Source organism: Acyrthosiphon pisum, chromosome A1 (genome assembly GCF_005508785.2).
Source record: "Acyrthosiphon pisum isolate AL4f chromosome A1, pea_aphid_22Mar2018_4r6ur, whole genome shotgun sequence".
Taxonomy (NCBI): Eukaryota; Metazoa; Arthropoda; class Insecta; order Hemiptera; family Aphididae; genus Acyrthosiphon; species Acyrthosiphon pisum.
Window position 1 is genome coordinate 124,931,521 of NC_042494.1, and position 14,031 is coordinate 124,945,551.

At 27.0% G+C, this 14,031-nt stretch overlaps 2 protein-coding genes across 5 annotated transcripts; one reads left to right on the forward strand and one right to left on the reverse strand.

Annotated features, from left to right (window-relative positions):
* Nucleotides 1-1,461: 1,461 nt before the first annotated feature.
* On the reverse strand, nucleotides 1,462-7,680 carry LOC100160271. 3 transcript variants are annotated; one of them, XM_016800814.2, is made up of 8 exons: nucleotides 7,530-7,680; nucleotides 7,218-7,281; nucleotides 6,760-7,042; nucleotides 6,033-6,237; nucleotides 4,484-4,878; nucleotides 4,034-4,217; nucleotides 3,678-3,974; nucleotides 1,462-2,768 (listed from the first exon to the last, which is right to left on the reverse strand). In XM_016800814.2, exons 3-8 carry the CDS (start codon nucleotides 7,014-7,016, stop codon nucleotides 1,920-1,922), a joined length of 2,187 nt encoding a protein of 728 aa, XP_016656303.1. In that variant the 5' UTR covers nucleotides 7,017-7,042; nucleotides 7,218-7,281; nucleotides 7,530-7,680; the 3' UTR covers nucleotides 1,462-1,919. The 3 variants fall into 3 exon arrangements, with proteins under 3 accessions (XP_016656303.1, XP_008178546.1, XP_008178545.1); XM_008180324.3 differs by having other exon boundaries at nucleotides 7,468-7,680; XM_008180323.3 differs by having other exon boundaries at nucleotides 7,356-7,680.
* A 1,517-nt stretch (nucleotides 7,681-9,197) lies between these two features.
* LOC100164282 (uncharacterized protein KIAA1143 homolog) lies at nucleotides 9,198-12,861 on the forward strand. 2 transcript variants are annotated; one of them, XM_001952164.3, is made up of 4 exons: nucleotides 9,198-9,807; nucleotides 11,091-11,217; nucleotides 11,411-11,586; nucleotides 12,512-12,861. In XM_001952164.3, exons 1-3 carry the CDS (start codon nucleotides 9,700-9,702, stop codon nucleotides 11,566-11,568), a joined length of 393 nt encoding a protein of 130 aa, XP_001952199.1. In that variant the 5' UTR covers nucleotides 9,198-9,699; the 3' UTR covers nucleotides 11,569-11,586; nucleotides 12,512-12,861. The 2 variants fall into 2 exon arrangements, with proteins under 2 accessions (XP_001952199.1, XP_029344098.1); XM_029488238.1 differs by having other exon boundaries at nucleotides 11,411-11,573; nucleotides 12,512-12,640.
* Nucleotides 12,862-14,031: the final 1,170 nt, after the last annotated feature.

Consider the following 14,031-nt stretch of genomic DNA (forward strand, 5'->3'; position numbering starts at 1 on the left):
AAAAATATAGTACCTATAAAGTAATAAAAAAAAAATTGTATATTTTAAAATTTAAAACTCTGAATACTGATACAATATGTGTGATAATGTGATACGATCAATGCAACGGTGCTGAGTATAATTTTTTTACTTTTTAATTATTTAAGTTCTCTTTAATCCTATGAAATTGGTAAGATATCTGATGGAAAATTGGTATTATAATATGTATTACATAACCTGCCATTTGACACTACTAAATACTAATACTAATATAGATTCTTATATTTTTTAAAGAATCAAACAGAAACAAATATTTCTTACATAAGTATAAAACCTAATCAGGAAACGTAGTTTTAGTTTTTTAAGAACCGAAAAGAAACCGGAATCTAAATTTAAAAACCGAAAAGGAACCGAAACCGAAATTATAGTTTTTTTTTTAAAACCGAAAAGAAACCGAAACCGAAATTATAGTTTTTTTTTAAAACCGAAACAGAAATTTCAGTTTTTTTAGGAATCGAATCAGAAGTGGAACCGTAAAAACCGTCAAGGTTCCAGTCTCTTGAATAATATTTTTGAACTACAGAAAAATTATTATAAAATATACCTAATATTGTATTTGTCAACAACTGGTTTTGAGCTTATATTTTCCTAAAATTGTTTTTCCCAATTATTGAGAAAAGTAATGAGAATTTTTAACTTTTGAACTCTCAAAATACCTACCTACTAGATCTACTTTCATGCAAGATAAAAGATCAACCAATGCGAGTATGAAAAAAAAATGAAAAAAAATAATTACAATAATTATTGTATTTTATGATACCAATAGGCAACAATCAATTCCAATGGTTACACATCAAACTCACACAATTTTTTTAATGACATTTATCAAATATTTCCTTTTTATGTCTAAGATTTAAAAATTGAATGAAAGATACCTCATAAGTTTTTCAACAAGTTAACCTACTGTATTACTAATATTAAAATAAATTACTTAGATTGAATCGTAATTATAGGTAGGTAGGTATTACAAAATCAAAGGAGTTTGTGGTTACATACCAACTTGCCTCCTTTTTATTTTTGATGACTACATTCTTTTTACTGCAAAAAATATATAAAATGGAAAATTACAAAATATAAAACCACATATCTATATTGAATAGTCAACGGTATAGTCTGTTTTACTGTATTACTGTAATACTTTTTCCTTCCCAATATAAGCTAATACATAATATTGTAATCCATTCTATTAAATAAATTATTAATATAAAATATTATAGTTTAATTGTAAGGCTTTAACTTGACACTTATATTATGTAGTTTGAAGTTCTTTCTATTTTATATTTACTGTAATGAAGTTTTTTTTATTTGTATAATGTGAAATTGCCTATTCTTTTAATTTTTTTAATATTCTAATCGGATGCAGAATACTTTTCTTCCAGTGTAGTTACATAATATTATATAATTATTTATAAGCAAGCAATATAAGATCGATATATCTTTTTTAATCTTGTTTAATATTTCTACTGCTTCAAATTATAAAATTGAAAGTATTAGCAGTTAACGAGAAGTGTTAAGACAATTCTTTTTGAAAGTGTATTTTGTAATTACCATTTTAAGAATCTTGGTATAACACATTTTTTAAATACAGTAAAATAACAACTATAAAAAATTATTTTTTATAATTATAAAAATGTTAATCATCTAAATTAAGTAATGGTTCATTACTCTATAAAATTAATACATTTAAAGTCAACAAAAAATAAACAATCACTAATAACATAGTTGATAAAAATAAAAGTAATTAATTGGATTAATAATATATTGATTATAATGTGGAAGAGTAATGTAGCTGGTATATGAATTGTACAATTTAAGTTTAAATAAAATGAAAATAAATTGTATATAAATTGTTATGTCAAATTTAGTTTTGTACAAAACATTTAACTCTCAGTATCATCAATATCTTTTTTATAAGAACCACTAGATAGTGGACGATTGCCAAATTTATGTCTTGGGTTTCCATCTTGTTGATTTTTCAGATACTCATTTTTATATCCTTGTGAGTGTTGAGAATCAATGCCATGGCTATGAAATATTTCATAATTGTCTTGATTTTGAGAGTCGTCTTGTTGGTTACGCCAACTTGGTTTATAACCACAATATCTATTAGTACCTCTACCATGTGTCCTACTACTGAATGGTTTATTGATAGAGTTTTTTTCTATTGACACAACATGTAAATTTCCCAAGGAACTAAATTTGTTTTCAAACTTTTTTAGCTTTGTCTCAATACTATCTGAGTTGTTCAAACTGTTCATTGGCTCAATAGATTTTTTTATAGGTAAATTATTATAAATTACTTTATGTTCACTTGTTGAAGGTTCTATGTTTAAATCACTATATTTTTCTAAAGGCTTATTCTGATTTATATGCTTTGAAGCAAACTGGAGTTGTTGACTATTATTAGACACATTTTCTGACAAATCATCAACCTTTTGTTTTCGCCAAGATTCATTTTTTTTATTATTATACGGTTTCCTATTATGATATTCTCTCTTTGAATTGGTTTCATTTTTAGTATGAAAAGTAGTTTTACTATCATCATTATATTGACTGTTATAAAAATGTAATTTTGATATTTTATTCAACTGATCAAATGTATTGTCAACCATAATTTTTTCTTCTTTATTCCACTTATTCTTGTTTATAATTTCTTTAACTTTTAGACATAGAACATTTAAAAATTGTTTTGGTTTGAATCCGTTAACTTTAAAAAATGAATGAGCAAACTAAAATCAAAAATTATAATTGTATTAGTATAAGACATAAAAAAAAAAAATTCAACAACTTATTTATACACATACGATCAACCTATTATTAACATGCTTATATGCATAAGTTTCAATAAATTATTTTGCTTCTGTTATTTTAAGGTGGCCTACCCATTATTAATAATACTAAAATCCTGATCGCATATTTGTTTATTTCTGCGTGCAAATGAATCTCACGAGAAAAACAAGTTAGCTACTAATTAATATCCACAGTGGATCGCCCCTCTGTATCACTAATCCCGGGGAACATTAATGCAGATAATTAATAATTATATGATAAAAAATTGTATTCCTTGTTTTTAATTTTACCTAGTTCTATACATTCATACTTATACAATATTTTAACAAAAAAATTCTTATTACTGTTCATTTAAAATTTAATACACCAATTACAAAATCAAAAAAATGACTATAGTATGAAAAATGAAAATACATTTACATATTATGATAAGATTATCAAAACTTTAATTGTAAGGGGTCTGAGATCGTGTATTTATAACATAGACCTTATACTAATAGACAGAACATCCAGGCGGGATGCGGGTGGGTGGTGCGGTTTGTGTTACAATGATATATATATATATTGCATACAGTAATATACAGAGTATTGTATCATCTAGTGCGCATGTGCGGTGTACGTTGTACTACCTTGATCAGCGGCGTCACGCTTGGACGCCGGAACTACAACCACGTACCGTCTATTAGTATAAGGTCTATGATTTATAACTATTTAAACAACACATACAATTTCAAAAATTTCAATTATAATAATTAATTTGAAAAACATTGAAATAAGAAGCTTCCTAAAAATTTAAACATCCCTTGAAAAATTGATAGGTACATAGTAATTAAATTTGAATAACTTACAATTAAATGGCGTTTTTTAAATGTATCATCAATCTCTTGATCAAGGTACATTTTTAGGAAGCGCATCATTTCTTTTGGATTATTTTCACAGTAATAGTAATATATCAATATTTGTGATAAAATAACAAGTCTTCTTTTTGGACTTGGAAAAACATCATACATCATATTTAATGTCTTCACAAGAGGAAATTTATCAACAGGTTGTAACAGGCACTCTACTTTTATTAACTGCAATGAACTACTAAAATGACCAGCAGCCATTGCACGAGATAAATGCATTTTTGCTTTTTCATAATCCTGAAAAAATTACACAATTTTTTATTCTCCCAATAACAAATAATTAACAAACATCATACCTTTTCGTGTTTTAAATAATATTTGCCTAGAACTTGGTCCACACGGCTATTTTTAACATTTTCCAGTTTTGTTATTATATTTTCCATCATAGATTTTGACAATAACTCTTTAGGATAATTGATACATGTCAGTAGACAAGAATAAAGTTGTTTTGTATCATCTTTGGCTAATTCAACTGATTTTCTATCAAAAACCAACCATGTAAATATACAATTGCTTCATTGAAACAAATAAATAAGTAAATAAAAATAAAAGGTATTGTGATCAAAATAATAAAACTAAAATTATTTGATTCTATAATGGTTAAAGATTATAATATAAATCCAAAAGTAATTTGTTGAAAAACTATAATTTAGAACACATAGGGACTTTAAAATTTTTAAGTTATTACTATTTTTTGTTACACATCAATACCTTTATGTTGATAATTATGTAGAACAACTACTTACTCAGTAATTTTATATGCAAGCTTATAAAATCGTTTTGACTCATCTTGGTTGTTTTTTAATTTATTAACAAATGCCGCCTCCATATAAAGTTTAGAAGCTTGAATTAAAAGCCGAGCCTTAGTTTTTGTAGAACATAACATTTCTGCAGCATCTATTTCATCATCCCCTGGCATTTTAAATTGTTCGTAATAACGTCTTACTCGTCCTTTGGCTTTTAACCAAATGATTATCCATTCAGGTTCAGTAGAATGAAGGGTACGAGCTCGATCAGCAAATTTTAAAGCAATATCATTTCCTTTTGGTGGATACTCCATAAAAATTCTGGCTTTAACAGCACAAACCGCAGATTTTTCAGCTCGATTAAAATTGTTGATTAGTTTAATATTCTTCAATAACTAAAAAAAAAAGGCATTAGTTCTATGATTTTTACAAATACAGTATCACCTTATTCAGTATTAATACATTGATTTATATGATGTATTATATATTTTTAAAACGCATTGGTTTTTTTGGATTAAATTGGATCTCTACAAGATCTATAATAATACATTATTGTGCGTATATTCCATAAAAATAATTTGATATATAAATTCCAACTAAAGATTTAAGTTATAAAAATTATTTTAACAGGGAGGCCTTTGCACCTGAATTAACATAAATATCCAAAGCCCAAAACCTGTTTTAACCAGTATTAATGAAATACAAACACCCAACCACGAAAGCCAAAAAAAAATATTTATTCAACCATTACTCGAATAACCAAATGTTTTAAAATAATAATATAACACATTTATTTGTATATACATTTTGCAACTAAAGTAGTGAAAAAAAATATATAGGTAGGCTATATTTGATCACTAATATACACCACTGTTATACCTACTGTTCTATGCTTATACTAAGTTAGGCTTATAATATTAGTATAAGGTAAGTGATAGTGTATGCTAGTGAGTGTTTTGTGTTTACTCATTGTTGAAACTTAAGCTTTATCAAGTAAAAACGATATCAAAAATGACATATTATTATACCTACAATATTAGTTCATTTTTTTTTTATATAATTTAATATATTGTAACAGTAATATATTTAATTATATCTAAACATAGGTAATAGGTATAGAAAAAAATTATAATATTTAATTAAATCTAGTTAGTCGTATTGCGAGTTATACTGATTACTGGCCTTATTTTAGTTAGTTGATCATGGTTTTATACAGTTTAATAGATAGCATAATAATTAATAGTCTCTACATTTCATTAATACTAGATCTTTAAATTAATTACATTGACATTTAAGTATAATACTAATTGTTTCAGCAAATTACTTTTTAAAAATGTAAAAATAATTGGTAGGTATATGAACATTTAAAACATTTTATTATTTACCGGGTTATTTACACTGTATTAATAAGCTATAGACTTTTTGTATGAATATATAATATATATGATACTGACGATGGTTATTGGTTATTATAATCATGAATGAAGAACTTACTTATTATAGATGACCCTATACTTTTCAAATTAAACAATAAGTAATTCAAATTTACCTTTTCTGAATCAATTTTCAATGTTAATGCAATATAAGCATTGGTGGCATGAGCTATATGGTAGTAAGCATCAGAGTACTGTTCATTTGACTCGTCAAATTTACAGGTTTCCATAAATTTAAGAACGCTTTCGATTTCCAAATATGATTCATGATAATTTTTGCTATTATAAAGTTCATAACTAGCTACTAATTGTAAATAAAATCTAAAAAATAAAATAGTTTTACTCTAGATATTTTATATACATTTATATTACAATTATGTAAGTGCATACAGTTGCATTGCAAACTTCAAATTTTTTAGAGGCAAGCTAATATACTACCCATCCACCAAAAATCCAATAAGGGCTCACAAGTCATAAATCTAAGACAAATAAAGAAGTTTATCATGAAAATAATATTTAGTTTACTACCTATCATATTTTTGTCGTCTGTCATATAACCGCTTCTAATCACTCAGAGTGGCGTGTCTCAATAACCCACTTCGCTATGCCACTGTGTGCAAACATTTTGATTTATAAAATACTACGGTTTTTCTATGTAATATACTTAAATCATTCACAGTAGTTTACAATAAAATTAATCTAGACCTATGTGAACCCATAATAAAATTAATTAATTTTACAACCTATGTGTGAACCTTAATTGTATTCTGATACCTGAGTAATATTTATATATTAATAAAACAGAAAAATTAAGTTTTACATAAATAAATCTCTGACAGTTACCTATTCAAATTGAATTCATCATCCTTGTCTATGATAATTTCTTGTTTCTCACGAACCTTATCAATGAGGTTCATCATAAGATTTTGTCTGACACCTGTTAAATTTTGAATGTCCCAAGAGAAAATGGATTCAAATCCATTTTCGATTTTTCTTAGCTGTGTCCGAATACTGTTGTCCAATCCGAGTTCATTCCAGTGGTCATCGTCGAAGGACAAAGCACCCATCGCATCAGTCAATTGATCGACATAACCAGCCATTTTTAAGTGTACAAAACACGAGTATACTAAATTAATAACAACATAAATATTACTAGTACATTTGTTCGACATAGGTATTTAACAATTACGACAATGGCTGTCATCGAACTCAAGATAAAATGATAAATATAACGTTTTCAACAATTTGAAACTACATTGTTCTATGAAACTACCAAACAGTTGTAATACTTAGGTACTCACAGAGCCAATCATAGATGGAAGACCAAGAGCACGCAAAGAAAACTTCAATGTATCACGGAAAAGTCTAAAAAATCATAAAACCAAAATAAGAACAAGGAGGTACAACCAGAGAATAAAGTACAATGTTCAACCACCGACCATTGCAGACTGCAGTGGTTTCTGGTTGTCGATAAGGTTTTTTGTCTGCTCGTAAATATCTACTCAGGATAGAAGTAATTTATTTCTTTCATGCAAGTAAATAACTACCTACCTACAATAAGATATAATATCTATTCCGCTTTTCGCTACTTCGATTATCTGAACAAAACTCACACGTTACCACTATGAACTTGAAATGTTACGATGTAGAGAAGATAAGTCACAGACATTCATAACTATATATATTATAAATAAATAAACAACTTTGTGATACGCATACCACAACCACTCTTGCCACGTCTATCACGCATAGTTAGGGCACTATAGATACAGGTATGCTACGCCGCCATTTTGCGACTAATAATGTTATGTGAATATGAATTTCTCCCCCTTTATTTTATTATTTTATCATTGATAAATGAGTCGCAAAATGGTGGCATAGCATACCCATGATATTATATAGAGCCTTAGTATAGTAAGAATAGTAAGAACAGTCGTATTCTGTGGTTAAACTGTGAAAAATATTATTGAATTTGCTACTGTGATAAATGATAATATAAATCACAGTGAAAATAGCAGTGATTGCTACTTTAACTGCTACTTTTTACTTTTCACATATCTATAACCATAGCTAATTAAAAAATTCAATAGTAAATGGTATGAATGTATAACGATGACCTATCGCACGGCGCACATTCGTCATTCACACATTCATACATTCACAAATTAAATGATAATATTAAGGAGCAAAAAAAAAAATTTCAATATTATGTTTTAAAAAGACAATACAATTTATTATTGTAATATAATTATTATAATTACTAAATACTAATTAGTAATTAGATATAATAAAATAATTGAATTATTCACATTTCACAATATTTTTCACAGTTTAACTATTTGACATCATTCATTAATCACTAAAGTGGTTTAAGATAACTAAATAACTGTAATGGTGTAATAACGAGTAATGGTAATATGATCAATAATCTCTGTTATTTTATGAATAAATAACAGGCACTGTTGTCTGTAACTGCTACTCATTCAGACATTCAGTTACAGTGAAAAGTAGCAGAGACTGCTACATTTGAACATCAGTATCTCATAGATTTCTATATTGTTGTTTTTCGTTTAGTAAATACCATGACAAAATAAATAGGTATGTCAGCAATATTACCGGTTTAGACACAAATTGCACACCCACCCTCCGCCAAACCATGTACTGTGACGTAAGCATTTCTCCGGTTCTCATTGGTCCACCGCCGTCACTGCCGCAATTGCCGCCGCCGACGAAGACTCCACCACCGCTACACCGCTCAGCCTGTTGGAGAAATGCTTACGTCACTGATATGCGTATCACGAGTTGCTGACATACCTATTTATTTTGTCATGGTAAATACTAAACTATGAATTATGTGTGAATATATATGTGTGATATATGTGAAATTACAAGAAACAGTTTTCATCCGGTTTGCACATCTCCCCACTAATCACTATTCTACACACAAAACCATTGCTCGTAGTTCTCCGCATTTCATTGGTCGGAAATATCATTTGGGAAACAAAGAACTACCACAGATAATCTGTGGAACTACCATAGATAAAAATATCAAAAATGAAATTTCATCTATTCTGTGGTAACACGGACCAAGATCACGGACTATAAATATTGGTCAAGGTGTATCAATAAACCGTGGTATAATACACGTTCTTAGAACACGGTATATCTTAAGAATAATATATCTTGTAACTGTGATAAGTATAAGGTCTATGGATATTAACAACCACGGACTTTGATACTATAGATAGTGTATCTATATCTGTGATAACAACTAATGGCCTGCTTCATTAAATACTATATTATACATATTTACTGCCTATTTCGGATTCAGTTATTTTACTAATTTTTAGTTATTATAGGTACAATAATTTGTAATACAATAGTGAATTGTAAATATTGTAAATGTGACTAGTGTGTTATACCATTGGTTGATTCACTATTATGGTTATGTACTTAAATTTTAATAAACAAATTTAGATAAAATATTTATTATTTAACTGTCACAGTGTTACTACTTACTTTTTATTATTTTAACTAGAGTAAAAAAATATTAACAAAATATTAAATATTCAAATTTACAAATTTTGTACCTACTTAATATTGTGTTCTGTACTTTGGTAGGTCGTTGTTCTTGGTATATCATTTTTTACACGTTTTTGAATTGGAAAGTTCAATATACTTATCAGCAATATATTTAGAAACAATTTGTACTCAAGATAAGGAATTTGACTATTTGAGTACCTACATCATATATTTTCTTGTATTAATAAAATCAGTTTTGAAATGTCAAAAAGAAATAAGATTTCGTATATCAAACCACGAGAACCATCATTTTTGACAAAATTAAAACAAGAAGCCAACTATAAGGAAGGACCTTCAGTTGATACAAAAGTGGGTACCTATTATTATTATTATTTATTGCTTAAAATTTAATATTTCAAAGTTTATATTGAAGGGTATTTTTATACTCTCCAACATTTTTCTTAACCGCCTAAGACCATATGCAGTATATATTATAGTAGAGTGCCAAACTAGCTTCTTAGTGGGAAGATCAACAATTGATCTTAAATACACGCTCACAGTGGAGTGCTGAATGGCCATTTCAGAGGAAATTGCCTCTGAGATTTTTCTTAAATAGAGGAGTGGGTGGTAGCTGATGGGTTCCCATGTAAATTTAATATGATATACTCAATAGGTATGTAGTTAATAACGATCTGAAATATAATTAGTTATAGGTATTATATTAATACATTATTATGTGTTAATACTTGGGGTATTTGTAACTTGCCTCTAGAAAATTTTTAGTTTGCTACGCCACTGCACGCTAAAGTAATACTGATAGATTACTATGAATTCAATAAGAAAGTACATCTACTGTTTGTGGATTTTAGACAAGCGTATGACTTAATAGAGAAGCTTTATGGAAACATTTAGAACATATGCATGCAAAACATGGCCAATAACACTAGAGGACAAGAAAAAACTGGCTATAGTAGAAAGAAAATTTCTAAAGAAGATAGAATATAATAAAATATTTAAATAATTTAACACAAAGGTATAAAGTAAGGTCAAACAAAGAAATATACAATGCTTTTGGAAAACCAAATAGAATTGGACTAATCAGAGCCAAGAGACTAAGCTGGCTTGGTCACATATTAAGATCTAACATGATTGAAAAGGAAGTCCTAAGTTGGAAGCCATAGGGAAAAAGGCCCTTAGGCATGGTTCGATAAAGTCTCAAAGGACCTAACAATGCTAGGAGTTGAAAACTATAGAGAAGGTAGCAATGGACAGAGAGAGATGGAAGGAAGTGTGTATGCATCTATGGGCCTAAACAGCTACTAAACAAGAAAAAATAAAAATAAAAATACTATGAATTATAAATACCGTTAAATTAATTAAATCCAAACAGAATTTACTATTTTTTTTTTTTGAATATCTGAAAATTATGAATCTAAAATTATTTAAAAAAATTTCAATACAGCCATACATGCAAAAAGATAATGATAAGCTCCTCAAAATTATATTCTTAATTTTTTAGCGTTTATTTAAAGTTCAAGATTTATTGAAATAGATTACATAGCAACTATTCAGTTAATATTATGTAAGACAATAATTTACATAATATAGGTACTTAAAATATTTTAACAATGTCATATTTTATTTGTTTTTAGAAAATTGAACTTCCAACTTATGAAGATGACGAATCATATGATGATGACAACCCAACTGTGGTTGTATTAACTGAAGGCGATTTAACTTCTGAAGAAGCATCTAAAGAGGCATTAGCCAAAGAAACAGGTATAAAATATTTAAAACATTCAAAATGTATATTTTTAAAAGTTACTTATATCCTTGATTAAAATATACACATTTGTATAATATGAATATCAATGCTTATATAGATGATATATTATTAATCATTTGGATATATGCAAAATCTAAATAGTAAATATTCAAAATTATTTAAATACATAATGGATATATTTTTCAGAAGAAAACAGTAAACCAGCAGATTTATCTAAACGTATAATCTTCAAACGCCCAGCTAAAACTACACCACAATCTGAAGAAAAGCATAGAGTGAATAAAAAGAAAAAACGAACAGAAAAATTAGTTCTATCTTTTGATGATGAAGAAGAGTATTCTTAAATCTGGTTTGCTTAAAATGTATTAATTTATTAGATATTTGAAACTAGTTTTCATTAAGTCCATACGTAAAAATATGCTCCACGTTTTTGGGGAGGGGGCTATGATATTTTGATGAAATCAGAGAATTATCTTATTTATGGTAAACATTTTACATCATATTATCAGTTTTTCAGGGGGGGGGGGGGAGACTTAATAATTTTTACAAGTGCTACTACCCTCAGTCCTCCTGTTTGCACCTATGAATAAGACCCCATTTATTTATTAGGATAGTATAGTATTGATAATTTATCATTAAATCAATTTAATTTATACCCAATTATAAAGTGGGTGATAAAACCTTTTGATACTAATTTATTACTTGGCTTTCTAAATTAACAATTCACGTTTCTGAAATATTTTTAATTAATTTAACCTATATTAATTCTTAAATAACTAATTTCTTAACAATCTTCACACTATACATACTCTGTTCAAGTTAAGAAAGTAGTTGGCGACGACCAGTTTTCTTTGGGCTGCAGTCAGGAAACACCTGTTTGTCACCCTCACCTAGTAATTTATCTGTATACCTGCCGTGTAATATTACCATGCCACTGTGCACAAGCAGGCGGCCAACTACATTTCTTAATTTTAACAGAGTATAGGTAGTGTCGGTCAATTACAGATCATCAGAATTAAATCAAATACTTTTTAGTTTAATTTAATTATTAGTCTTTATTAAATAAATTATAAATACTAATTTTTGTAATTATGTTTCAAATCACTTTACAGTTTTACACAATACTTTAATAATTCAGGAGTTGAGTAATATTCTTTGTTATTAAAGTATTTTCTGTCTTTTCAAATTGAAAATAGTAACGGTCAAAATTATTTATTAATAATTTAATTTATTTATTGAACTAAATTATTTTAAAAATTTATTAATAACATATAAATTTTTTTTTAGGATACTACAAAATTACTTTTTGTTTATCAAGCTATGGTTGAGTGATAGCTGATTGCAACGGTGACTTTTTCAAATAAACATTATCATTGTATATAATATAGATTTTTTTTAATAAAATATGTACATATATTATAATATCATATACTTTTATAATAAAAATTACTTATTTGACTGCCACATTAATTTTGTAAACTTACAGTCTCCAAAATGCCAATTAGATTCAATAAAATATTTAAGGTTAAATTTATTTTAAGTTAATTTAAATTTTGTATATAATTCAAAAAATGTTACCTGACAATATTATTATAAAATCTATGCCAATTATTAATATAAATAAGCAATATTATTTCTTTGGCCTGTGCATTTTTATTTTTAACTAGTGTTATAATTAATAATTAATTTTTAAGGCTATGAATTTATTGCATTAAACACCTCAAAAACTGCACTTAATAAAATCTTGAAAAAAATGCTCAATTATTATAATTTAATATTACTTAAGTAGGTATGATGTGGACTCAGAAAGTGTAAAATATTTATAAGATAAAAATTAAAATAATAATTCATTAAACGTGTAAAATAAGTTATAATTGATAGAATTATTGAAAAAAATGAAAAAAGCCAAAAAAGACCTATTAAATAATAAATTCAAAAAATAGCAAAATTAGTTTAAAAAAGAATTTATTAGTACCTAATTCAAATTTCATGTTAAAGAATCTATGTTTTACAATTTACAGTATGCTAAAACAAAATGCGCACTTTTTCACAAATTCACAGCCATATTTATTAAAAAAAACCACTTTCTTTCAGTTTGTTTGAATTAAAAAAATATAATTTATTATTGACATTTATTTTCTTATATTATCAGTTTAATTTTAATTGATAATAATCACAAAATAAACTTATTCTTTGAGACATTTCAAACAAATTGAAATGCATACAACTATAAAAGTTATATGTTATGTTTAAGTGTTAAATTAGAAAATTGTTTTTATCACCTATGGTCAGCGGCGAATCTGAAGTTTGTTTAAGGGGGTGGCAAGTAGGAATATTTTTTAGTGATATATAAAGTATAATGAAAATGGTATTTCTATATTAATAAATAATTGAGTTCATATGAGAATCCAAGTTCATTTTAAATACTGTGGCACATTGATTAACAATTATTGTAATTAATATGATTAATTAAATAATCCTTGTTACAGTTTATAGATCTGATTTTTCTGTGTAAGTACACAAAAATATCGAGTTTTAAATCCAAAAGTATACAAATTTAAGTTTGTTATAAATGTAGTTAGTTCCCAAGCGTTTTTTCTTCAAAATTCGGATTTTGTATGATTAATTTGATGGTATTTTCATAAAAGTGTTTTTTTTTTTTAATTAGTTAATTTTACGATGTGGTCACTTCGATCTTTGATTAAGAAACGTTTGAGTCTTTATTTTACGGCGTTTAAAGCGGACTAATAGCTGCGAGGAGCGCTAAGATGGCCGATTCTTTAAATAATACCATGTAGCGGTATACG

What these genes read in the sequence shown, in the direction of transcription:
- LOC100160271 (XM_016800814.2), bottom strand. Translation starts at nt 7,016, where the DNA reads ATGGCTGGTTATGTCGATCAATTGACTGATGCGATGGGTGCTTTGTCC. An exon ending in CTTGCATATAAAATTACTGA is followed by an intron (nt 4,218 to 4,483) that starts GTAAGTAGTTGT and finishes GGTTTTTGATAG; the next exon opens with AAAATCAGTTGAATTAGCCA. An exon ending in TTAAAAAACGCCATTTAATT is followed by an intron (nt 2,769 to 3,677) that starts GTAAGTTATTCA and finishes TTTTGATTTTAG; the next exon opens with TTTGCTCATTCATTTTTTAA.
- LOC100164282 (XM_001952164.3), top strand. Translation starts at nt 9,700, where the DNA reads ATGTCAAAAAGAAATAAGATTTCGTATATCAAACCACGAGAACCATCA. An exon ending in GACCTTCAGTTGATACAAAA is followed by an intron (nt 9,808 to 11,090) that starts GTGGGTACCTAT and finishes ATTTGTTTTTAG; the next exon opens with AAAATTGAACTTCCAACTTA. An exon ending in GGCATTAGCCAAAGAAACAG is followed by an intron (nt 11,218 to 11,410) that starts GTATAAAATATT and finishes TATATTTTTCAG; the next exon opens with AAGAAAACAGTAAACCAGCA.